Source organism: Euleptes europaea, chromosome 13, assembly GCF_029931775.1.
Source record: "Euleptes europaea isolate rEulEur1 chromosome 13, rEulEur1.hap1, whole genome shotgun sequence".
Taxonomy (NCBI): domain Eukaryota; kingdom Metazoa; phylum Chordata; class Lepidosauria; order Squamata; family Sphaerodactylidae; genus Euleptes; species Euleptes europaea.
Window position 1 is genome coordinate 61,816,928 of NC_079324.1, and position 26,627 is coordinate 61,843,554.

Below are 26,627 nucleotides of genomic sequence, written 5' to 3' on the forward strand. Positions count from 1 at the left end.
TTTTCAGTAGTATATCTAACTTCAAATTATGAATACCCACTTCTTGATGCTCGCTTTCTTCAGAACCACAACCATGATTATCACTCCCACCCCTGCCGTCACTATGCAATAATTACTACATTTTTTAAAAGACAAGCTTCAAGTATTGAAATTCTTCATTTCTTGCTGGCAGATGTACCTCAGTAGTGGCTCTCGACGGAGACTCCGACTGAACCTTAATACAGGCAATGGACGTAACACACAATAGCCACTGAGATCAGCTGCAAAGACAGACGTCCTGCCAGCAGGAAACAGTATGTGTGAAGCCGGGAACTCTGGAATAGCGCATGTCAGTAGAAACCCAACAATTTCAGCCTGTCAGTCTGTGTACTCGGCTACTATAGAAAGGAGGACAGTGATGTCATCTGGTTTTCCACCTGCAAAGCAAGACGTGCAGATGTTTTCATCGGACAGGCTAGCTCAAAGCACAGTCAGTAAACTTCTCATGTTAACAAATGGAGTGAAGGTCATCTTTTGCAAGCAATCCTAACAGACTCATCACAGACAAATATCAGGAATGTTGCAGATGTGTGCAACTATCAAATAGTTGGCTGGGAGGTGCCTCACCCCTATCAAGAAAGGCATGTGAGAGTGCATTCAATTGATAGCCTGCTAAATAAGAACCGCTCTAGGGGAGCCTCAATGTTCTCCAATATATTTGGTCACAGATATTGGGAAATCCAGGACAGCTGTACAAAGAATAGGAGAAATTCACAAAATCCTGTAAAAACCTGGAGGCCCACAAGGAATTGTGTGTGTGTGTGTGGGAGAATAAATACCACCCCAATCTCCCCTTTCAATCTACTAAATACACTCTTAAGGATTCAAACAGGTGAACACTCATGTCTCTCCTCTTAATCTCTTTTTAATAGTAATAAAAAGAGATGGCTAAATGCCCCCCAAAAAAGGGAAAAGAGATAAATTAAAGTGGATTTAATTAAGGCCTATGCTAAGTAAAAAGGAGTAACCTGCACACTTTCCTCCAATAACAGGATGAACTGGAGGCCGCAATTCTATTGGCAAGTAGGCCAATTCCCCCTTCCTCTGACTCAGCTGCTCAACATTCTAAGCCAATGAGCATGCTCAGTCATCAGGAGATGGGAGAGAATTTTTTTTAAAATATAAACTTGCAGTCAATATTTCCCTACATACTGGGAAGCCCCAAATGTGCAGAAACCACTATTTTAATTGACATGGATATCACTTGCTATTTCAGTATTATGGAATCAAATATTAGCCCCCAAAGCATCAGATTTGTTGTTTCAGGTGTTCACCACTGCGCCTTGACTCCGGAAGGCTAGAAACCTTACCTCTTACATTCAGTCCATTGTCACATGCAAACTGTGCAAAGGGAGACATGTAATTTGGATCATATGCCAGTTCATGAGCTTGCTCAGCAATGCTTCTCGCTGTCTGTTGTATGCTCTCATAATTCGAGTTCTGAATAAAAAAAACAGAACAAATTATTTGTCAGAAAATGCACACAATAAAAAGGTTGCTTACTTCACATTCTACTAACAAGTCCAAGATGGATACACAAATAAAGAACAGAGACTGCTGGAGTCTCCTTTTTAATTTAAGTAGACAATGTCTAACCCAGAGAATATCAATTTTGAGTGAAAGAGAACATGTTCAGGAATGCCACATAAAAGAGGGCAAAAATGCCCCTCACACTGCCATACCAGTTAGGTCGGAAAAGCTGCCCTCAATTTAGAAGAGCCTCTTTTAAGCCTTCTGGTAACAGCCTGGCAGTTCTGGCTCTGCTGGAATGCGGCTGGGGAGTCATGCTTGCGTTTGCCCTAGCTTCTAACTGTACGCTGGATCCCAGCTCTATTTTACTGTGCCCCCTGTTGAACGGACATCAAGAAGACACTAAGCCAACATTTAAAGAGTATACGCACTCACAGGAGACTCCAGACATCCAGCAAAATTCTCTCCTTGATATGTTCTTAAATTCCTCTTGTCCCTAATGCAATCTCTAGCTTAATAGGAACTCTGACCATTTCAGCAAGCCAGCAAATCTCCTATGACAGCATCTCCTCAGAGGGGGTCTTTTGTTGGTAGGATACTCCGCTTTGCTTCTTTCTTTTAAACTACAGCTGTTGTCCTCTGCACAAGATGCACCCCTCTCTACTGCCAATTCTAAATTCACCTGTGGGTGGTGCCCAATTCCATGTACATTTGCAATTTATATGGGCTCCCCCTCAGTCAAATGGTGTCTTCTATACACGCTTCTCCCTGACACACAGCCCTTCATTCCCACTACCAGCACCAGAACAGTGGAGACCACGGGTCTCACATAGGGCACACCCAAGGAGGCAGCTGCTATGGGGAAAGAAGGAACAGATTCCTAGCTGTCCCTTGGAAACCCCTTTGCCACATAGTTCATCATCCTTGGCAACCCTAGCTCTGGCAAAAAAAAAAAGAGAGAGAGAGAGAGAGATCCAACCAAAAGCAGATGAGGATCAAGTAAGAAGCCCAAAGGGAAAATGGCAAAAAGGTCCTTGATAGGCCCACAGAGCCAAGGTATCCCACCATCAAACCAGCATGACTGAAGAGCCCATTTCCTTCTGTACCCACTTCACATGGATGGCTCATTGGCACTGAACACCCTCAAAAGGTTCGGGAGGGTCAAGAAAGTTGCCTTCCAGTCATTCTCAAGAAATCGGGGCTGCCAGGATGCAGAGCCTGCACTTCTGGCACCAGTCAGTTCCTAAGACGTGCTTCTATGTAACCCTTTCACACTCACTGGAGCTTGAGTTCAACTGTTCAGTCGCTGGCACCTGAAAGAGGCAGCCAGATGCCTTTTGCTCTCCCTCTCCAGCTAGTGCCACCTAGTGGCCAGCACACTGAGTTACAGGGTCCGCCAGAGTGGTACAGTGGTCAGTGTTTTTTAATTTTATTTATGTTATTTATAGTCCACCTTTCTCCAGAGACTCAAGGCACATTACACATAATGAGCCTGGCCTAGGTCTGGGGAGATCCAGGTCCGAGCTTCTGCCTCACGGAGTTATTGTGAGGATAAAATTGAGGAGGAAAGGACCCCAGATACTACTCTGAGCTCCTTGGACAAAAGGCAGGCTTAAAATGTGAATAGATACATACACCAGGAAGTCTCTGGTTCAAATCTTGCCTCTGCCATGGACTTATTAAATGGCCTTATTAGCAACTTCATTTACAGTCCACCTTTCTCACAGATTAAAAAATATGAAAATGAAAATATGAAAAATATGAAAAAAACTGAGTAAAAATATGAAACTGAAAAAAACTGAGTAAAAATATGAAAAGCCATTCAGATTGAAAAATACAAAAAGCAATTCCGCCAGATAGCGAAGACCCTCCAACAAGCAATGCAGCAAAACTCAGATTACAGAACTAGTGCAAACGAAAAACTGTCGAAGGCCACAAAACTTAAGTGCAGCTAAAAGAACACCTTTTTTGCGGCTGTATTAGCTTGCTTCTCCAGCAATAAAGCTGGATCCAGGCTAACCCCATGGCTCTGAACAGACAGCTGGACCCCATCAGAAGTGGACAATGTCCTTCAGAACTTCCGCTTTCCCAGCCTACACTGTCTCTCTTGTCAGGATTCATTTTCAACGTGTTCACCCCTAACCATTCAATCACAACAGTCAGGGATGCATTCGGAACCATGACGGCATCACCAGGGACTGGTTCAGGGCCTCTACTGTATCACCAGGCTTTCTGGATAAAGAAATATAGTGCTGAGTTTCATCAGCCTACTCCAAAACCATGAATGATTTCCCGTAAGGGCTTTTCATAGAGACTGAATGGCATGGAGGACAGGACTGAGCCTTAAGGAACCCCACACCAGTGACAACTGGTCTCCAACAGCAACCCTCTGAGTCCTGCCCATAAGGATGGATTTAAGTAAATGGATGGCTATCTGCAAGCAATGCAGATTCTATGACCTTAGGCAGATCATGAAGGCATCTTGGCCATCTTCTAGGCATGGAGTAGGGGTCACTGGGGGTGTTGGGGGGGAGATAGTTGTGAATTTCTTGCATTGTGCAGGGGGTTGGACTAGATGACCCTGGTGGTCCCTTCCAACTCTATAATTCTATGAAATCCAAAGCACGTGCCTTAATCCCAACTTCTACTTCCAAAACCCCTACTTCTACTTCCAAACATCTCAACCAAGTGGCAAGGTCCACATTATCAAAGGAGGCTGATAAGTCCAGTAACAGCAACAAAGAGGCACAGCCCTGGTTCAGACAGAGATCATTGACTAAGGCCACCAGCACTGACTCAGGTACGTAGACCCGGCCTGAAACTAGACAAACTAGATTGAAACGTGCCTTGGGAACATGATTTACCTTCAGCTTCTTCAGCTCCTGGAGGATCATATAGTCAGGCATGTTGTCGAAAAGCCCATCCGTGGCCGTCAGGATGATGTCTCCTAGCTGGACGTCAAATGTTGTACTGTCGGCAGCATCTGGGCTGCAAAAACAAAGATAATGAACATCTGTGTCTTTGAACCATCCTAGGCCAAAGTTCAACCTGGGACATGGAGATAGCAAGTTGTTTACAGTCATGTTGGTGCAAAAGTAAAACCCAAAAAGCCAACACAATAGATTGTGTTCATACGGATAGCATCATAGGCTTACCTGACGGATAATATGTTAAGAGCTTTAGGCGTTAGTGGGGGGTGGGAGCAGGGAAATCCATGTCTTTTATCACCCTTGGACTTCTTGAGTATACGAAGACAAGCAGAACGGCATTGTTGAAAAGGCTGTTTATTTAACACAACAAGCCGGGGTAGCTCTTTCATACTCTTAATGTCAAACCTAAAAGGAACCCTCTGCAGTAATTCTGCACCCAAACTGTTCTGCTTGCACTGCAGTTTTTGGTGCTACTGCCTTGACTAGAGAGAAACCAGAAGTCTTTTCTCTGGAGGGAAGGATGTTGCTTCAGTGTCTTTTGCTAGCTTGCCTTTAACGGGTCTAGTTCCCATTGGACAGACTGTGCTTTTCCAGCATTCCCATCTCAGAGCTTGGTGTTCCGCCAAATGGGAGTTTTGCTTGCTTTGATTGGGCACTGCTGGAAGCTTTTAATACAATCTGCAGTCACATGCTCCTCTGTGCTCTTCAAGCACTTGCTACCTCATCCCCTGAGTATAGAAAGAATAGGAGTCCAGTAGCACCTTAAAGACTAACAATTTCTGGCAAGTATGAGTATGGAAAGTTAGCTGAGTTCCAAGGTGAGGCTCTCTACTACCACAGGACAGCCTCCACATGATGACCAACTCACAGAGCCCAAGGAGCAAACGTTATCCTCTGTGTGTACAGCTGAAGACAACCCTCTCTGCACCTCCACCGGCATCTTACTGCAGGGGCACAATAGCCCCAAAGTGGATGTACTTCACCCAGGCTATGCAAGCAGGCATCCTGCATATAGTTTGAAAATGGGATAGGACTTGTTTCGACCCAAACTTAATAAATATTTTTTATTTATAATAAATAGCTTAATAAATATTTTTCCATGGCACCTTCCAATGGCAAGGAACTCACCATACTAGACTTGTTTGGCAAACAAGTACCAATTCAGTAAGAGAAATATTCACATGTATCTGAGGCCTTGACAAACGCTGAAATGAAGAAGTGAAGGGTAGTCTCTGAAAAGGCCATCTTCTGCATGCTGCATTTGCTCCTGGAGGTGCAAGAATTGCAGACAAGGAGAAGTCCATAGGCAGGACACCCTCCCATGAAGGATCAGGGCACCTCCCAAAAAGTGGGCCAGCAAAAAAGGAGAAAATCCACTTGAATGGCCTTGACTCAAAGGCTTACCACAATGAAATTTTTGTTCTGGGCACCAAGGTAAGAAAATGCTAGCATGGCGAGTCACTATACCCAAGCACACTTAAGAGCCAGGCAAGGATTTCTAGGCGCGGCTTGGTCTGCTCTATGCTTGACTCACGAACAGGCACAGTTCCATCTCTATAATGAAAGCCATACTGCAAGCAACACAGAATTTTCCGTGCAGTTACACCCTTCAACTCCTTACTGCACTAGAAAGGAGGATTATTATGAACTTCCAAACCACTCCTTTGGGAAGACGGTGCTGGACAAGGAGTCCTCCTCACCCAGAGTCCCACTGCTAAATCATCAAGTCCTGCAGCTCTTTTCTGGAAAAGCAACTTACATTCATGCTGTGTGAATAAAATGAGAACCTTCACTTCACCGCTTTCAGGAAAGGAATGTGAAAACACACCAGGCAAGAGTTCTGGAATACCCACCAGTGGAGTTATGCTCCCCTGCATGTGAGAATTTCCTTTACAACTGCCCAAATGGCAATGGCCCTTTGCCCGGGCAAAGAGTTCCAGCATTGATGCAAAGTCTCTTCTTACCTGTCACTGAAGACGACCCCTTCAGCTTCAGGGGGTGCTATGGACAGCTGGAACGGCGTGTTGAAGTAGTGCTGCTGTTCGTCAGACCGATGGACTACTTCCCCACCTCTGACTACCAAAAAGCCTGAATCCCCTAAGTTTGCCGTATGTAAACGATGACTCGTCCGGTCTAAAACTACAATGCAAGCAGTGCTGCTCCCTGGAAGCAAGATTTAAACTATTGGTTAGGGTGTGAGAATCAAATCAAATGACCTTTATTGGAATATTCTCAGAAATATAGCATAGACGGTACACAAGAATTCTCATTCCATACATTTCCCATATAGATATGATTTAAGCTTTAATCCTAGACTTGACAACCTCCGTCAAAAACTCTGCCACCTTTAAAGTGACTTCAGGGATAGAGTCGTTCATTAAAAACCGGCATATGGCAGTTTCATGGCTAGATTTCATTTTATCCATCAAGGGTAAAATTGTGTGAGAATCACAAAGCCACAGCATTCAAGTCTGAGTTGCAAAGAGGTGTAATCAGAGCACAGCTCTTGAGAGGCGCATCTTTTGGAGCAAGCAAGATAGAAAGTACACTTCAGTGAGATATTGCCAGTGAACAGGCACCAAACAAGGTTCTGCTGCCAGTTACAACTCAGAGCACCAGCTATTTTTAAACTAATCCCTTAGGCACTATTATTTGTGAGCCTGGAACACTGGGCACTCAAAAAGCAGTGTTCATTTCAGTTGTATGTGCAAAGAACCCTGGCTTCAAAAAGTAAACATTATATCTTGCCTTTCTTCCCACCTGGGAATGTGACAACATACAAACTTTAGAGTCAGGCACATCTGGCCTTGTGTGTGTGTGTGTGTGTTAAGTGCCGTCAAGTCGCTTCCGACTCATGGCAACCTTATGAATGAAAGTTCTCCAAAATGTCCTATCTTTGACAGCCTTGCTCAGATCTTGCAAATTGAAGGCTGTGGCTTCCATTGAGTCAATCCATCTCTTGTTGGGTCTTCCTCTTTTCCTGCTGCCCTCAACTTTTCCTAGCATGACTGTCTTTTTAAGTGACTCTTGTCGTCTCATGGCGTGACCAAAATACGACAGCCTCAGTTTAGTCATTTTAGCTTCTAGGGTCAGTTCAGGCTTGATTTGATCTATAACCCGCGGATTTGTTTTTTTGGACGTCCACGGAATCCGTAACACTCTCCTCCAACACCACATTTCAAAGGAATTTATTTTCTTCCTATCAGCTTTCTTCACTGTCCAGCTTTCACACCCATACATAGTAATAGGGAATACGATGGCATGAATTAATCTAGTCTTGGTGGCCAGTGATACATCCTTACACTTCAAAATATTTTCTAGCTCCTTCATGGCTGCCCTTCCCAGTCTCAATCTCCTTCTGATTTCTTGGCTGCAGTCTCCCTTTTCGTTGATGGTGGACCCAAGGAATAGAAAGTCTTCCAACAATTTCAATTTCCTCATTGTCAACCTTAAAGTTGTGTGATTCTCCTGTAGTCATTACTTTTGTTTTCTTGATGTTCAGCTGTAGTCCTGCTTTGGCACTTTCTCTTTTAACTTTCAGCAGTAGTCGTTTCAAATCTTCACTATTTTCTGCCAATAATGTATTGTCATCAGCATATCTCAAATTATTAATGTTCCTCCCTCCAATTTTCACTCCACCTTCATCTAAATCTAATCCAGCTTTCCTAATTATATGTTCTGCATATAGATTGAAGAGATCGGGAGATAAAATACATCCTTGTCTGACACTTTTGCCAATTGGAAACCATTTCGTTTCTCCATATTCTGTTCTAATTGTGGCCTCTTGTCCAGAGTACAGGCTGCGCATCAAAATGATCGGATGTAGTGGCACACCCATTTCCTTTAAAACCAGCCATAGCTTTTCATGATCCACACAGTCAAAAGCTTTGCTGTAATCTATGAAACACAAGCTGATTTTCTTCTGAAATTCTCTCGTATGCTCCAGTAACCAGCGTATATTTGCAATATGATCTCTAGCGCCTCTTCCTTTTCTGAAACCAGCTTGAACACCAGGCATTTCTCGTTCCATACATGGTAACAGCCTTTGCTGTAAGATTTTGAGCATCACTTTACTTGCATGGGTCTGTGGGCCATTGTTTTGTTTTCCATATCTGTTGGCATATTCTTGTCAAGGTTTTGATGGACTCGGTTTCTGTGGCTTGGATTAGGCTCTATTGATATCCCATCTGCTCCTGGTGATTTGTTTCTCCCAATTGCTCTCGTTGCAGCTTTCACTTCACTTTCTAAAACTGTAGGTTCTTCTTCAAAAGATTCTTCTTGGAAAGAATCTTTTATCCTTTCATCTCTTCTGTGTAGTTCTTCTCGTCTATCTCTGGCAATTTTAAGAGTTTCCTCAGACATCCATCAAGGTTTTTCTTTTCTTTTGGCTACAGGAATAGTCTTTGCACATTCTTCCTTGATAATATCTCTAGTTTCCACCCATAGTTCTTCAGGTTTACATTCACTTGAACTCAGTAATGCAAATATGTTCCTTACATGGTCTTTAAACTCTTCCGGAATATTGCTTAGATTGTATTTTGGTGCTATGAATGTTTTGGTGTTTTTCTTAAGCTTTATCTTGATTTTCGATATTAACAATTCATGATCTGTACCGCAGTCAGCTCCTGGTCTTGTTTTGGCCGAGAGAATAGAGCTTCTCCATCTTCTGCTTCCAATTATATAATCTATTTGATTTCTATACTGGCAGTCTGGTGATGTCCATGTATACAATCGTCTATTTGGTTGCCTGAAACATGTGTTTGCAATGAACAGATTGTTGTCTTCACAGAACTTTTCGAGGAGTTCTCCTGCTTCATTCCGTGCTCCTAGCCCAAATCTGCCAACAACATTTGATTCTGCTTTGTTTCCTACTTTTATGTTCCAATCACCTATGATTATCAGCATATCTTGTTTAGGTGTGTGATCAATTTCTTCCTGAACACTGGCATAAAAAATTTCAATTTCTTCCTCATCAGCATCTGTAGTTGGGGCATAAACTTGAATGATGCTTATGTTGATAGGCTTTCCCTGAGGTCTGATTGATATTATTCGGTCAGACTTTGCATTATAGCTCCTGACTGCCTTTGCTACATCTTGCCTCACTATTAAAGCAACTCCGTTTCTTTTCTTTTTGTCATTCCCTGAATAAAACACTTTGTAATTTTCTGATTGAAAATGTCCTAATCCAGTCCACTTTAATTCACTTACTCCCAGGACTGAGCTGGGCTTAGCTCAATGGAAAGCTGGATGGTAAAAGCAGCACTCTGTGGACACATCCCTGCCAGCCACAGCTTTTAAACACCAGACACTGGAAACCAGCAGGTCATGTCAATGCACTGGCTCTGGCATCAGCCTTCCAAGCAATGCTCTCAGGAAAAGGGAGAAAATCTACAGGAAATCGGGGGGGGGGGGTCACAAACACTCCTGCTCCAGCATTGCCTTGTTCCTAGAAATGCATGTGGAGGGCTTGTGCTTCTCTTGAGGATGAGGAAAGGTCAAACTGAGCTGGCCAGAAGCCTTGACAAGAGGCCACCAAGGCAGCCCACACTTTTGTTAGCGATTTTTCCACAAAAACAGCAGCAGTATAATTAAGACACAGCAGTTCCAGCAAGGTCTGACGGCAAACTCTACAGCTGACGGCCGTTCTTTAGGTGTGTAATGAAAAAGGACCGATGCCTCCTGAGCTCAGCAGAGCCGGGCTAAATATATCTTGCATATTTAAAGAGACCTCCTGGCACACGCACCAAGATCAGGTGAGAGGGGTGTGTGCCAGGCAGTCAGTTGGGCTTAGTGGGCAAAAGGTTACTAGTTTCCTTTAGCACTGCTGGTTCTCAGCGTCATCGAGACGCAGCGTTCTGCTCCAAGGAGCCCCAGCAGCCTCCCTTCTTCCAAAAGGAACCAACACCAAAGGCAACCAACCCTGCTCTGACCAGCACCATAAATAATTTTTCATGCCATGAAGATGAACAGAGGCAATTCCAGGGCGCTGAGGTGATTCAAAAGTAGCCCTGGGGCAAAACCTGTTCAAGGGAGTAGTGGGACTGCCGGCTCCGGACTCACTTGCCCAAATAGCCACACTTTAGAACTGCTTCTGCCGCTGCCAATGCTTTGAGCTTTATTTGTACTATTAGTAAGGAATATAAGAAATAAATAACGTGTACCTTTTATAAGGCACCAGGACAGAATAAAAATGTAAAAACAGATATCTGCCCAAATCAGCAACCACACTAAAAACAGGTTTTTTTTAAAAAAAAAAATTAGTCAAAAGGTGCAAGTCAATGGCTAATTCTTTTTTTGGGGGGAGCAAAAATGTAGCATTTTGGAGAGGAAGTATCAGGCAAGAATGGTTCTCTCAGGAATCATTCCAAGCAAACCCACCAATGCCCCAAAATGACATCTCTATAATGCTTGGGGATGAAAGTGTTCAACATGCTTCATCAGGTTCTCTTAGTAACACTTTATTTAACAGATCAATATCAACCCTGCAAGAGAGGTCAATAACATGATGGCCTGCCTGAGTCCAGAGAGGAGACGTTCATGGAGGAAAATCACTCCCATTCCAGCTCATGCTCTAAACCCACCACCCTACAGTGAACAGTACTGGTGCGGCAGGCTGACAATACACACCCAGTTATTACTGGAGAAAGGAGAGGCCTGTTGGCTCTTACCAAGCAAAGGTACTTTGTTCTGCAGCAGCTCACAATAGCTTGTGGTGAGAATCCCAATCGGGTTGCTCGGGACAAACCGTCCTTCCTTCACTAGGCGTTCACAAGTGCGCATCAGAGTCCCTGAGAACTGAGAAGGGTCAACTCCATAGTCTCGCCAGCCGCCAACACCATCTGCTACGCCTAAAAAACCAAAAAAAAAATTGAATAATGGTAGTTGATTCTTCAATACCGATACAAAAAAACAAAAAAAATGCAAAACCTGCTGCCATTTTACTTACTATTTTAGCTCACTGACCTAAAGGAGACTTTCTAAACTAATTACTTCCCCAATGCAACATCCATGTGAGAAGCACAGAAGTAATCACTTACAATTGCTGAAGCCACAAATAAGGGGTTATTATAAACCTAGAATAAAATTAGTCCTGGAAACACTTATGCTGAAGTCGATGTATAGGGTGCGCTTTCATGAAGACGGCCACAATTAATTACTCCTCGGGGATCATTCAGGAGTAACTGCCTCATTTTTATACACCTTGGAAGATGTGCCCAAACAGAGACACATTACCTACAAACCCGTCACTTTGAGATGGTTATCTTAAAGAAAGCAAAGAATTTAAAGAAGTTTGAACACTGAAGCATAAGCTACAAACAAGTTAGCAGAATAATTTTATAGCTTTTCACAGAACATAACTGTGCATTCAACGGAAGCTGAATGCTAAGCCAAAGAAAATGCTAAATACATTTCAGATGCACAACATGCCCCATCTAAACACGAGCAGAACTGGCCATTCTGCAAGTCTGCATTAAGAACACTCCAAATGACTGACCAGCACAGCTACAGAATCCTATCATAGTTTAGTATAATCCCTGAATAAGAAGCATGGAACGTGTTCCACAAACATTGCTTTTCAGTGCTGCCAGGCATTTCAAACAAGTGTTGCTAGTCCTTTTCATGCATACAAGATGCAATCCGGTTGCTGCAATTCTGCAGTTGAGCACGCAGCTATCTGTCCACTTGAACAAAACACCAGGACGGCTTGTAGTGTGATAACAAGTAATGCTATTTAGCAGATGAGTTCCTATGAACCGTTGCAGAGTCTCATTAGCAATAGCATCCGAAATATTCTCTAAGGTATTTATTATCAGGCCTCTGCAGATCTACCTACAGAAGCGTCTAAGGTAAGACATCTTTTATTTGGTCCAGGAATTGTTCTGCAGCATGCAAGAGTCATAATTTAGTATTTTAGGGAACAAGAGAAGATCATGCTAGTGATTCAGGATGCTGGATGACTCACTCTTCTCCACAGAGAGCATCTGCTTAAGGAAGACAGACTTCCTTTGGAACAGAAGGCTACTAACCTCTGTCTAAAAAGTGAAAATTAATTTAGCGCATGAAGTAAAATGTGCTAATCCGTAGAATGCCCCTCATTTGGGATGCCAGCCCAAAGAGAGATGGAGGGTTTATAGCTGACCTTGGCACGAACTATAGGCTGTTGACACATTACAGCCAGACTCCACAGACATTAATCAGATTTCTACCAAAAATAAGGCACAATCATTTAGATGGCCTTTTTTCCTAAAGCCTATATATAATACACGGAAGGCAAACATTATTGCTATCAACTCTGGTAACAGAAGAACAAAAAACAACTCAGTCTTGAGCCCCAAGAAACACCTTTGCTTGCTTCTTCAGGAAATGCACATAAAGCCGCTCAACCAGATGCTGAGGTCAGTGCTAGAGTTCCCCTCTGGTTTCTCTATCTATGGTTATAAAAAAAACAAGTATACATAACCTGTAAGGTGAATGAAGACACCATTTCTTTGCAGAAACAGTAAGGATAAAAACATCCAAGAGGAGAAGCTCTGTGGGCCAGGCACAAGGCAGACATTGGGCTAAAATGCACTGAGGACTTGGGCCGAGGAGTATTTAGCAGTGAAGCAGGAAAGATAAGACACCCCAATGAGCAGTCCTGCACAGACATGCAGCATTGCTTCACAGTGCTCTCAGACTGGGAGCTGGGGAGGGGAAGTGGCCAGCCGCATGCACAATGCTGTTGCCGCCATCTCTCCAAAGAGCAAAAGCCATTGTTACCAATGCATTTCCTCAAATGGAGGCAAACTCCAAGGCCAGCACCACCACCACCACCCCCCTCCGGTTGTCAGCACACCCGTATCTTTACAGGTAGCTGTTAGGTTTCATTTAGCACTTGGGTCCAAAAGGCTGTCTACTTTTGCAGTTGGCAAGCAAAGCCAGCAACACTTGTGGGGGTTTTCAGACCTGCACTGACCGCTTGGAAGAAAGTGCCCAGTGGTTTGCTATGTGGCCTTGGGCAAGTTGTTCTCTTGGCCTAAGAGGCCAAGAAGAGGTCAAGAGCCTTCTGTAGGGATGGTTAATTGGTAGATCAGGATCATGAACATGTTTTATAGATCACCAGCAATGCTAGAGAAGCAGCATATTCCTGCATGTGGGAAGGTCACCGGGCTCTAGACTGAGTCCTCTCTGCGGCCACAACTTTCCTGCCCATTAAAACTTTTCATCACAGCCATATTATAACCTGCCAAGAGCCCTTTGGATATAGCAGAAAATGAATGCAGAACTGCTTGTCGAAGGCTTTCACGGTCAGAGTTCATTGGTTCTTGTAGGTTATCCGGGCTGTGTGACCGTGGTCTTGATATTTTCTTTCCTGACATTTCGCCAGCAGCTGTGGCAGGCATCTTCAGAGGAGTAACACTGAAGGTCAGTGTCTCTGTGTCAAGTGTGTAGGAAGAGTAATATATAGTCAGAAAGGGGTTGGGTTTGAGCTGAATCATTGTCCTGCAAAAAGTATCAAAGGTAATGTGCTAATCATTGTCCTGTAAGTATCAAGATAATGTGCTAATGAGGGTGTGGTATGTTAATATGGAACCATTGTATCCTGAAATGATCTGTTAGTGTGTGAAATCCAAGGCTAATCTGCATGGCTATTGTGGACTGTAGTCTTTGTTAGTCTGGAGGTTTTCAGGACAGGAAGCCAAGCCTTATTCATTCTTAAACTCTCTTCTTTTCTGTTAAAGTTGTGCTGATGTTTATGAATTTCAATGGCTTCTCTGTGCAATTTGACAAAATAGTTGGTAGAATTGTTTAGTCTTTCAGTGTCTTGGAATAAGACCCTGTGTCCTCTTTGTGTCAGTCCATGTTCAGCCACTGCTGATTTCTCAGGTTGGCCATTTTCTATAATGCCATTTTCTTGCCTTTACAATGACTAAAAAGTTTGGAATGTCATCCTTCTTGGGCACCCACCACAGAATTTAACATTACAGTTATAAAAATAGGACTGAGGAAAACCCAGGCAGCCTGAATTTGCGTATACTATGCGTGCATGCTAACCTGAGGGTTACTATGCAGAGGCAGGCAATGGCAAACCACCTCTGAACATCTTACATAAGAAAAGCCATGCTGGATCACACCAAGGCACATCAAGTCTAGCAGTCTGTTCACACAGTGGTTAACCAGGTGCCTCTAGGAAGCTCACAAACAAGATGACTGCAGCAGCATTGTCCTGCATGTTCCATAGCACCTAATATAATAGGCATGCTCCTCTGATACTAGCGAGAATAGGTATGCATCATGACTAGTATTCATTTTGACTAGTAGTCATGGATAACCCTATTCTCCATGAACATGTGCACTCCCCTCGTAAAGCCTTGCAAGCTGGCAGCCATCACCACATCCTGGGGCAGGGAGTTTCACAATTTATAAAAAATCTTTTGCCTTGAAAACCTTAAGGGGGTCACCATAAGTTGGCTGCCACTTCTCAGTACATTACCAGCGCTGTCAACTGTGAATGCACTTAAATAAGAATGTGACCATACACCCACTGTGATGGCTCACCTGTTGTCCTGCCGGCTGGTCCGTGTCTGTCCCCTATTCCTGACACTTAGGGTTCGTCCCCTGCTTTGTTCGCCCCTGCCACCAACCTGCTCTCGGCTGCTTCTTGCTTTGCCTCAGACTTCCGAGTTGCTGAGACAGCTCGTCTCACCAATCACTCGTGGTCTCCTTGGAGGTAAACTGTTAACGTCCACAGTCATCTCCTTGACCCGTCTCTCCCTCGGCAAGCATTCCGTCTGTCTCTTTTAACCTCTTCCTTGCAAGCTCTGCCCCACCCACCAATTAACGTCTGTTACCGTCTTTCCCTTCCCCAGGTGCTGTATCGTCACACTTTCCTTAGTAACTCTTTCTGGTTGCCTTCCGGCTGTCTTCTTATTAACCCCCTGTGTTCCTCCCTTCTGTTCTATCCGTTCTTTCCCCTTCTCAACAGGTACCTCTTGTCTGTCTAGTTGAGCCCCTTCTCTCTCTCCATCTGGTCTCTCCTGCCATATTTCCACTCCTTCCCCCTCCCCTGAATTGCCTCCCAGGGCAGCTCCAACAAGCGAGCGTGGTTTGCCCCCTCCTGTCAGAGTGCCAGGATCGGCACACCCACCCTTCTACAGGCTCTCACTTCTTCACAAGACACATTTCTCAAACGTTAGTTATTACTCAACACATAAAAGTCATGTGTAGCTTTTTTCTAAATGCTGGTCAAACAGGGATAGACTCTGAACTTAGACTGATGCCAAGTACCCATGCAAATTCTTTGCACTGCATGGGAGAGGCTCATGTGGCCACTCCACACCCACATCCAACCCACAGAGGCTCACAAATGGGAGGTTTAGAACTTGTCTATCAAACCACTTGGCACACTCATGGCTTTGAATGACTAATACAAAAAAACAAATCAGAAGGAAAAGTGAAACACGCTTAAGGCTCATTCCTTGGCTAAACACATTTGAATCTTTACTTATAAAAAGTCTAATAACGCCAAGCTGCTCACAACAGAGAAAGACAAAAAAGGGTTTGAAGAGATGCAAATCTTAAGGAAAAGAGCAGACCTTTCTGCCTAGTAAGGATCCAAAGCAGCTTACATCATTCTCTCCTTAATTTTATCCTCAGAACAACCCTGTAAGGTAGCTTAGGCTGAGAGTGTGTGACTGGCCCAAGGTTTCCCCAGCAAGTTTCCATGGCACAAGTGGGGATTCGAACCTGTGTCTCCCAGATCCTAGTCCCACTACACCACACTAGCTCTTAATATGATTATCAAACTCAGAATGCATGAAGGTAAGACAAGATATAGGATAATGTAGAGAACTGAAATTCTCAGTTCAATGCCTTAAAATTTAACAGTGAGCAGAGAAATCTTGCCTTCTCTCCTATAGTTTAGACTGTAGAATCAAAAGAAAGCAGCAGCCAGACATTAAGCCACAGAGATTAAATTCAGAGTGAATAAATGGCTCTTAATGCATCAAAATTAAAATTTATCTTCATGCCTCTAGTTAATGATCATCGGGAGAAAGGTGCCTCAGGGACGCTACAAGGGTGCTTGCACCATAGCGTGATTTTATGGCAGCATCTAGTCCTGCAAGCACTGCGATTCACTTCAGAGTGCAAAGGAATACGCACCCCAGCCAGCTCGTTGATGTGAACTCTGTTCACCACCTTTTCCTTTTCAGTCCCAGTGCAGAGGGAAACGATAAAACTCTACCGGCCATTCCCTTCCTAACTACACTGATCTTAAGAACAAATAGTTTGGGCCACATTTAAACACATGGCACCTCAAGAGCTGTATTTGATTTGAGAGTTATGACTCAAGAACAAAGATGGAAAAGAATGCAATGTCCCGTATAAAGAAATCAGTGCGATAATATTTTCCACCACTCCTCAAAACTATGACTACAGCAGTGGCGTACGGAAGTGGTCTCTCCAGTGTAAACTTCAACACAGTTTCAATAGATACCAGAGCAAAGTCTTAGTGGTAAAGCCCACTTCCCAAGCTCAAACACAAACAAATGTCCAATGAGATAAATTCATAGCATGAAGCCACACACGCTTGTCCTCAGGTTCACCTTGAGAAGTTATTTCAAAGGCCACACAGCCCACAAAGGGCCTACACTGCGAAGGTCTTTCCCTTTTTGACATCTGACACAGCACTTAGATCTACAGCAAGCCCCACGAGCCAAGGTAAACTGGGTGTGGGAAGTGCAATTTTACATCTGAAACCGTTCTCAATGTCACTTTGCTTTGTACGTGACAAAGACAACAGGTGCCCCGAAGGCAGGAAGTGTCTGTTCCTTAGAGACATGAGGGGGGGGGGGCAGGGGAATCCTGCCTGTGACATTATTTCAGTTTTGCCAGAAGAAAAATTAGGAAACCTCAGGAAACCCTGGAGGGGGACCTTTCTTCTGGAATGAGTGAAATACTTTTTAGGACATGGTTTTAATCGTGCGAAACATGCAGCATGGAATTTTTTCTTGGTAAGACAATGTACAGCATTAGACAATGACAATTCCTGTTTAATGTAGACACTTGCAACATATTTTCACAGATGTTGTATTATTTACATATGAACAGTTTTGGCAACAGTGTGTCTGAAAACATGTTACTACTTGCAATGTTCACAAGTTTGTTGATGTCCAAACATGTTGGTAGTCATAGTGCAACTGTATGAAACTTTTTCTGTCCAAAAAATACACTTTGATTACTGCAAAATGCATTTTCTAATTTCAACATTTTCCTCTACCTCTCAGGTGGCAAAAAGATACATGTGCTAAAGTACTATAAGGAATAGCAGTTTACAGCTCTCAGTCAAGAACTGGGTATATTTATATTTTTGCTTGTAGAAAACTAAAAAGCATAACTGCATCGATATGCCAAATAGTACACTGTTTTATGCTAAGTTATCAATGATGCATTTTATGTCATTAAAGGTCTAAGTGGCTTAAAAAAGGTCGGACTGCACACAATACTGCCTTTTTAACACGGGCACCCCTGAGCTGAGGCATTGCAAGTGTGCTAACCAGAGACAGGCCCCAGCCACTAACAAGCTTAGTGACACAAAATGACGCTTACCCTGGACTGGATCAAGCCTGTGTGGGACATGAACTGTCTGGGGAAACTGAAAAGAATCTACCTCGCCCCCTTACCCTGCATCCTTCGCCCTAGAGAGCTAGCGTGGTGTAGTGGTTAAGAATGGTGGTTTGGAGCGGTGGACTCTGATCTGGAGAACCAGGTTTGATTCCCCACTCCTCCACATGAGCGGCGGAGGCTAATCTGGAGAGCTGGGTTGGTTTCCCCACTCCTCCACATGAAGCCAGCTGAGTGACCTTGGGCTAGTCACAGCTCTCTCAGCCCCACCTACCTCACAGGGTGGTCTGTTGTGGGGAGGGGACCGTGATTGTAAGCTGGTTTGAGTCTCCCTTAAGTGGTGGAGAAAGTCGGCATATAAAAAAAAAAAACCCGACTCTAGATTACAAAGCAGTTTCTAAATGGGGGCAACCCCTTCACGACACGCAAGCGCGCAAGGGGGCAGGAGGGCAGGCTAGGGGCCCCCCTCCAGGCACTCACCCAGCACATCGGCCGACCGGTGCCGGGCCACGAAGCAGGCGTCGTCGCCGTAGCACACGCCCTTCTTCAGGATGCCCTTGCGGAAGTCCTTGCCGAAGCCGCAGCTGGCCGTCACCAGGCTGTAGTCGCGGGAGTCCGTCTGCGACAGGCTGCCCAGCACGGCCCGCGCGACCAGCCGGCCGTAGGAGAGCACCGAGAACATGGCGTGGGGAGCCCAGCCGCCGTCGCCGCCGGCCGCCTGCAGGGAGGGGAACGGGGGGCGGACGCGCCCTCGGAGCCACCGCAGCAGCCCGCGCTGCACCACCAGGGCCACGCCGAGACCCAGCGCGCCTCGCCGGGGGGGGGGGGCGCCCCCTACCTCCGCAGGCGGAGGAGGGCCGCCGCCGCCGCCGCGCTCGAGCCTTCGCCCCCGGAGGGAGGGAGGGAGGGAGGGAAGGAGGGTGACCTTGAGGCGCCGAAAGCCCTTCCTTCCCTTTCCAAACTCTCGCTCGCCCCGTCCACACAAACAGCTTCTGCTGCCCGGTCCTGGGGTTTCCGGGCTGCCTCACACGCAGAGAGGCGACGGCGGCCCTCTTCGCCGCCCCCCCCCGCGCGGTCTTGGTTCCCGCTGCCCGCTTGGATCGAGCGCGCCCGGGCCTCCCCTTCTACACCGAGGCGCTGCCGCTCGCCCCACGCGGCCCTTGCCCCACAGCCGAGTCCCCGGAGGCGGCAGCAGCAGGCCCGGGCTCACCTCTCCGGATTGGGGGGGGGGCGAGAGGGGGGTCAACCCGGGCGGCCAAAAGGGCCTCCTCCACCAGGCGGCCTCGCGAAGGGCGGCTCGGCTCCTCGCAAGGTCTCGGCGTGCCGGCGCGGCCCAGACTGGCGCTGCCCTCAGAGGCAGGGGTCGCGCCCCCCCCCAAGCCGGGGGCCGGCGCGGCCCCGCCCCCTCCGGTCAGGCCCCGCCCCCCCGCGAGGCGCCCCCCCTCCCCCTTCGCCTCCTCAGCGCCAAACTCCCCTCAGGGCCTCGGCTCGGTCACAGCCGGCGTCTCGCCCGCCCCCAGCGCCCGGGCTCCTCCGCCGCCGCCATCGTCCCCGCCCCCCCCCTCGCGTGCTCCGGGCCCCGGCTGAGGCGGCTCCCCCGGGTGAACAAGAGACCACGAGCGAGGTCAACTCCGCCTCGCCTCGCCGCCGGTTGTCAGCCCGCCTGCCCGTCCCCCCTCACATCCGGGCCTTCACGCCGGCCTTCGCCGACGACACAAGACAAGGGCTCCTCGGCGCCGATTGGCTGCGCGCGCTCGCCTCATTTGCATAACCTCTCTTCCTTTGGGGAGGGGGGAAATAGCGCCTGCCGGTGTTCCAATGAGGCACGCGACAGGCTGCGGCTCCCGGCATGCAGCAGCGCCGGCAAGGTTGTTTTGTTTTGTTTTTTCTTAAGGCGGTGGGAAGGGCTTGGCACGCTGGGAGTTGTAGTACTGGATCCGGGAAGACCATGCGGCTTCTCCAGGTCACCTTGCCGGAGAAAGTAGGAAAGGCTCGCTGAGCACCCCCGCTGGCGGGTCTGCTGTTGCCATACGAGCAAACGGGAAGCGCCCTTCAGAAGTTTTGCGTTTCCCCTCATGGGAAGGCGACGCCTCCCTGTAACACCAGTAGGTGGAAAAAGATAATGACCCTTATTTCAAGGTCACAAAAAGCCTGGATGAGTCAGAGCCTCCGCCACCCACGCCTCCAGATGTCCTCCGATTTATTTCTCTGGCTCTTCTTATCTGCAGCTTCTTCTTGTGATCCTCCTTTCCGCAGTTTCTACATTAGAAATGCAGAAAAGTTAATAGATTGTATCTAGAAATAAAGACAAGAGTCTTTAACATATGTTTTTGCTACGCCAGCCTAAAAGAGCAACAACCCTGGAGCTCAGTGGAAGAGGCCATGCTGTTCCATGCAGAAGGTCGCAGGTTAAAGTTGCCCACTGGCTGGGAGAAAAATACTCTGCCCTTTTAAGAGAGCCTTGCTGTCATATTATTGACCACCATGCCAATGAAAAGCTTCCGGGGATCCAAGCTCACACATTAAGGCTCTATTACGGGGAAAGGATGTTTTTCTCCAGGCTTCTCAGCAAAACTATCCCAGGTTCAATTTCTGATCAAGAAAAAAAGTCCTTTCCAGAGACCTTAGAGACCAGCTGCCATATAAGATGATACTGCAATGCACGGATCAATCGTCAGTGCAATGTAATGCAGTTTCGAACATAGTTCAGTCAATAGCATAATGGAGCTGTAAAGACAGCAAGAGAGGAAATTCAGTAGATCCACCTACATGCTTCAGCTAAGCTTTGTTTTAGCTGAGGCTAAAAATTTGGCGCATTTTACTGGAGGCTTCACTAAAATTTTGTCAGACTTTTTAAAGCAGTATATTGGTCTTTGAAGATTTCACTTATCACCTTGGCACACAAACTGCCAGTTCCTAATTCCATCTGCAGAGCTGCCTAGAAATGATATAAAGGAACGTCTCATGGGACTGGAAAAGGAAAGGTTGCTGTCCCTTGGCCTGCAGATTTCCAGCTTATCTAATTTTTGTCTTAAGTGTTTTTTGTTGCGGCTGTAGGGCTTCTTTTGCCATTACAGAAATAGTGTTTTGAAGTCTGAGTGATAACAGGAAAGGACCATAGGGGCTAGTCTGAGGTTTGTAATAACAGGTTTAGTAGTAACGTATGTCTTGACGCATTGATTACCGGTACATTCTTGTTCTTGTTTGTCTATGACTATAATTTATAAGCCGCACAAGTACAACTGGTCAGTATGTGGATGGAAGACCACCAAGGAATACCAGGGTTGCTCACTACACAGAGGCAGGCAATGGCAACCCACCTCTGAATGTCTCTTGCCTTCAAAATCCTATGGGATCTCCATAAGTCAGCTACAACTTGATGACAAAAACAGAAAAGGAAAAAACTGGTAATTCAGTCAGGAGGCCCATAGGAAAAAATGTAATTGGGCAGGCTTCCTTCAGATACTAATTGGCAAAGAAGACTTTGAGAACAGTATGCACATTTTAAGGGCAAGTATTTCCACAACATATAATGATAGCCGTGTCTGATTTCAATGCCTTAATTTTTTATATAAAAACCATATCCAACTTGGCAGTGAAACAGATACAACTTTACATGCAGAGTAACAGTGACAGATGTACTAACATTTAAAGAGCATTTTACTTATTCCATAAACTTATTCCATAAACTTTTGCATTTTCCACCTTTGTTATGTTATGTGAATAGATAATATACATTGGCTGGAACACAGTTTGAAAAGTATTCTCTTTCTGTTCTGTATGAGGTTATGTAAATCTCAGCCCAGGGTAGGTTTCAACCACACCTGTGCTGTGATTTAACCTTTCCAGGTGTGGCCAGCCCTCCTTTGTATGCCAATGCAAAGCCACAAGATACCTCATGCAAATGGCAGGAGAATGGGATTGGAATCAGTTTCACTGACCTTTCTTTATCAGGCCCATTTCAACATTCCTCAGTGAGGGTGACTCTTTGATCTGGTATTCCGCCATACTTGTCATGTTTCTGAATTCCTCCTCTCTCCTTATATGTATATAATGCCTTGTGCATTCTGAACATATGTGTAATCGTGGATTTTATAGCACCCAATTTCCTCCTGAAATGCTCTGCTAACTTTACAGATTCTTTGGTCACTCCCATCTGCAGTGTACAACCACAGATGTTGGGTGACCATCTGGAGAGGATTCAGTCTTGAAAAATTATGTACTTTGAGATCTGTTTCAAAGTCCCTGTCGTGTGTGACTGTTTTTAGTGAAATGGCTATGGGGGACGGGGCAGAATTCTGAGTCACATGACCCTCTTGCCATACTGGATGCTCAACAACACAAAGGTCATAAATAAGAGCCCCATCCATGGTTGACTGAAGTGTCCCTAAGTTTTTCTAAACACTGCCCCCCTCCAAAAGAACGCCAGGTGAATGCTCTCCTTGGCTCCCCTTTTGTTATGGAGGAAAGGTTCATATAGTCCAGGGGTCCCCATCCTTTTTGAGCCTGTGAGCATCTTTGGGATGCTGACACAGCGTGGTGGGGCAGGGACAAAATGGCTGCCACAGAATGTGGAGCCAACCACAAAACAGGTGCCTCAAGAGGCGGGGCCAGCCACAACATGGCTGCCACCGCTTTCCGTCAGTCACATAATGACAATCCTTGTGCTGTGGTGGCAGCTGCTGCCAAAGGAAAGAGAGCTAGCGTGGTGTAGTGGTTAAGAGCAGTGGTTTGGGGTGGTGAACTCTGATCTGGAGAACCGAGTTTGATCCCCACTCGTCCACATGAGCGGCGGAGGCTAATCTGGTGAACCAGGTTGGTTTCCCCACTCCTACACATAAAGCCAGATGGGTGACCTTGGGCTAGTCACACACTCTCAGCCTCACCTCCCTTACAGGGTGTCTGTTGTGGGGAGGGGAGGGGAAGGGAAGGTGATTGTAAGCCTGTCTGATTCTTCCTTAAGCGGTAGAGAAAGTCAGCATATAAAAAAACAACTCTTCTTTAAAAATCTGCACAGCCAATCAGATCCCCGCTCACCAATCAGAAGCCAAGTACGTTGGTGGTGATGCATATGCCAACAAATAATGGGCTCTTACAAAACAGAAAATTGGCCTGAAACGCTGCCAGATGCCCCCAGGCTGGCACCCTAAGAGGAGTAAAGTACATTTCCTTGGTGACGATGGGTGACCTGAACCCTCCCCACTCAAAGTCCAGAGGCCGTTTCTCCCCAATCAATGGAAACTGTAAAACAAACTGAGGTCTTTCTGGGAATTCTGCTCAAATTAGCTGAACAGAAAGCGATAGCTGAAGGCGGAAGCCCCCCACCCACCCCACAGCTCTGCAGCAGCCAGTGAGAAGGCAGCCCTCACTGCGTGACCTCCTCCTACTGCATGACCCCCTCCTCAGGATTTGGGGTTAAGAAACTTAATCTGTCCTGCTGTGCAAAAAGGGCGCAGAGCCCTCCCACGGCCGTGCTGAATTATATCCTGGGCGAGAAGAAAGCAGTAGCAGTTGCAAGTGAGCTAATTTAAGGCTGAAATAACAAGTTTGGCTAGAAACTTAACACGTCTCCCTGTGTGATTTCTTTCCTTAAAGTTATAATACCAAGGGGTAAATGTACAAATGTTTACAATTTAAAAAAAGTATGAACAGCATTTAAAACTCTAATTATTTTAAATTATATTTATATCGTGCTGTTCAGATAACAGTTGTATTCTGAAGCAGCTCAAATAAGTCAATAGACGATTATCCCTTTTCTGTGTAGAGTTCCGGGTAGCCCTAATGAGACCACTTTATCCTTGCAACGTCCTGTGAGGTCGATTAGTGGGCTTCAGGGCTCTCTCCAACTGTTCATCCACTAGGCCACACTGATATCAGACCCACATCCAACATACGTTCACACTGCAGGTATTAATGAAATGTGTGACTTATAGAATGGTGGTGGTAAGGCTGTGGGACCTGAGGGGCCATGGCTCACTGGTAGAGCATTTGCTTGGCATGCAGAAGGTCCCAGGTTCAATCATCACCAGGTCCAGTTAAAGGGACTAGGCAAGTAGGTGATGTGAAAGACCTCTCTATCTGAGACCCTGGAGAGCCGATGCCAGTCTGAGTAGACAATACTGACTTTGATGGACCAAGGGTCTAATTCAGTATAAGGCAGCTTCATGTGTTCGCAAAAATCTGGAGCAAACTTTCTGACTATTGGTAGGGTGTGGATTTGGAGAATGGCCAATGGCTCCAAGGGAAAAGTTAAAGTTGGATCCAAAAAACTTTGTTGTGGAAGAGCGGGCCTCCTTGGTCAGGCGTGAGTCACGCTGGCAGGGGACAGCATGAGCAATCAGCTTTCACTACTGCTGCCTGCCAGCCTGGAAAATATTACATTTGCACACAAACAGAATTAGCGATACTTGGGGAGATTTTGTTACTTATATGTTGTTATTGGCTTTGCTAGCATTCCTGCGGATTCGCAAAACACACTATGCCCTCTGCTACTCAGGAGGGGAAGAAGCTAATACCAAGGAAAATCCCCGCCAGAGCTCCAGCCGGCGACATAGGGGAGGGAGGCTGTAATGGTCGATGTGGAAAAGGAAACTCTGCAAGTTCTTACTTAATCATTGAGGGGAAGAGAGGAGGAAGTTTCTGAGCTTGCGTCTTTCCCGCACACCAGGAGGGCTTCTTCAAGGCAAAGCAGGTATCAAAGATCCAGTTATTGCTATCTGAGGCTCTACTGACCAACTTGTATAGCTTAATGGTTCTCTTACGTCAAAAGTAGTTTGCAGCCATACTGGCTCAAAACCAAAACACAGCCCACATAATACTTTTTATTAGAACCAACTACTATGGCACAAAACAGTGTGAAAGCTTTCAAGTCCATCAAAGGTACTTGAAACATCTCTTTTTCTTCCCCTGCTACCATGGTCCCCCTTTCTAGATTTGTGCTGTGTACCCCAACTCCATCTTGGCTAAATTTTCCTTGGCAGCCATATTAGGAACTAGAATATCTTTGGAGAAAATGAGGTCAAGGCTCTCTTCAGGCTGTGCTAAAGAGTGGCCAAAACCTTGCGTGGGAGACTGATTCATTGACGGGACATCCACATGCTTAACCACTGCCTGGGTTTATTTGTTTGTTTTTTGTAAAGCCAGGCATCCACCTACCAGTGTAATTTCATCAGAAAAATGCAAATCAGGTAATTACTATCAAGCAGCCAGATGGGCTTGATTACCTTGAACTAACCTTTATCTTCCACCAGCCTGTCTCAGACATGGGTGAAGTCTCCACCCTGCCAGCCCTTTTGTCCACTCTTGTATGTGTTAAGTGTCGTCAAGTCGCTTCTGACTCATGGCAACCCTATGAATGAAAGTCCTCCAAAACGTCCAATCATGCCTGCTAATATCATTTATTATGTTGATGGAGGTTTATTTTACCTCAGTTAGCAAGTAACTCAGCTGGACAGTCTTGCTCAGAGAGCACACAGGGCTTGTAGGAATAGTGAGGGACCTCTCCTGTAAGTGGTGCTAACCACCTCTACAAACGACTTACTAAGGGGCAAAGTTCCCCGACTGCATGTATGTGCATTCACAACCCACAAATGTCACAGTACATCTATCAGTGACCTATGTTGCCTTGATGATAAAAAGGTAAAGGTCCCCTGTGCAAGCACTGGGTGATTCCTGACCCATGGGGTGACATCACATCCCGACGTTTCCTAGGCAGACTTTGTTTACGGTGTGGTTTGCCATTGCCTTCCCCAGTCATCTTCCCTTTACCCCCAGCAAGCTGGGTACTCATTTTACCGACCTCAGAAGGATGGAAGGCTGAGTCAACCTTGAGCCAGCTACCTGAAACCAACTTCTGTTGGGATCGAACTCAGGTCGTGAGCAGAGCTTGGACTGCAGTACTGCAGCTCACCACTCTGTACCACGGGGCTCTTGCCTTGATGATGCCTCTAGTTTATTATCTCTGTTGGAATCTCTCTGGCTTTTAAACTTTAAAATCTGGCAATTGGGCAAACACATAGGTTTGGGCCAATAAAGTTCTGCTCTGGTGGTTAGCAGCTACTCTATTACGTAAAGCTGGTTTGAGGCATCTGTTAAGAGTGTTGAGGCTGGATATTGGAACCCCAGGTACGAAACCTGACTCCACAGATCCGTCTTTTCACATTTTTGTTTCATTCTCATTCATGACATCTTTCAGCTGTTATAAACATCTTTCCATTTTAAAAGGGCTGCAGACTTCCATATTAACTCTCCACCGGTCCCTGTGTAGGGACAGTCTATTTTCTGGCCTTTGGTCTCTATTTTTGCACTGAAGGGATGCCTTGTTAAAATTCTGTTTGTACAACAGTTGCCATTCTTCTGGATTCAATCCCCCCCACCTCAGTCACTTGATATTACATTTCAGAACGGGTTGGTTTCACACTGTGGCCACCCAGGTGATCTGGAGAGCCAACAAACAGGGCATAGAGGCTATGTCTTCCCCTGACGTTGCCTCCTGGCATTCGTATTCAGAAATACAATACAATTAGATAGTTTGTAGTGTAACATGAATCGAAAGAACGAATGGCTTTTAAAATCATGTGGGAC

General features: G+C 45.8%; 1 protein-coding gene across 1 annotated transcript; it reads right to left on the reverse strand.

The window, feature by feature from the left end:
* Positions 1-120: 120 nt before the first annotated feature.
* PPTC7 (protein phosphatase targeting COQ7) lies at positions 121-18,737 on the reverse strand. The gene is made up of 6 exons (XM_056859761.1): positions 18,525-18,737; positions 11,108-11,287; positions 6,404-6,602; positions 4,374-4,497; positions 1,350-1,479; positions 121-416 (listed from the first exon to the last, which is right to left on the reverse strand). Exons 1-6 carry the CDS (start codon positions 18,724-18,726, stop codon positions 358-360), a joined length of 894 nt encoding a protein of 297 aa, XP_056715739.1. The 5' UTR covers positions 18,727-18,737; the 3' UTR covers positions 121-357.
* Between the last annotated feature and the right edge of the window lie 7,890 nt (positions 18,738-26,627).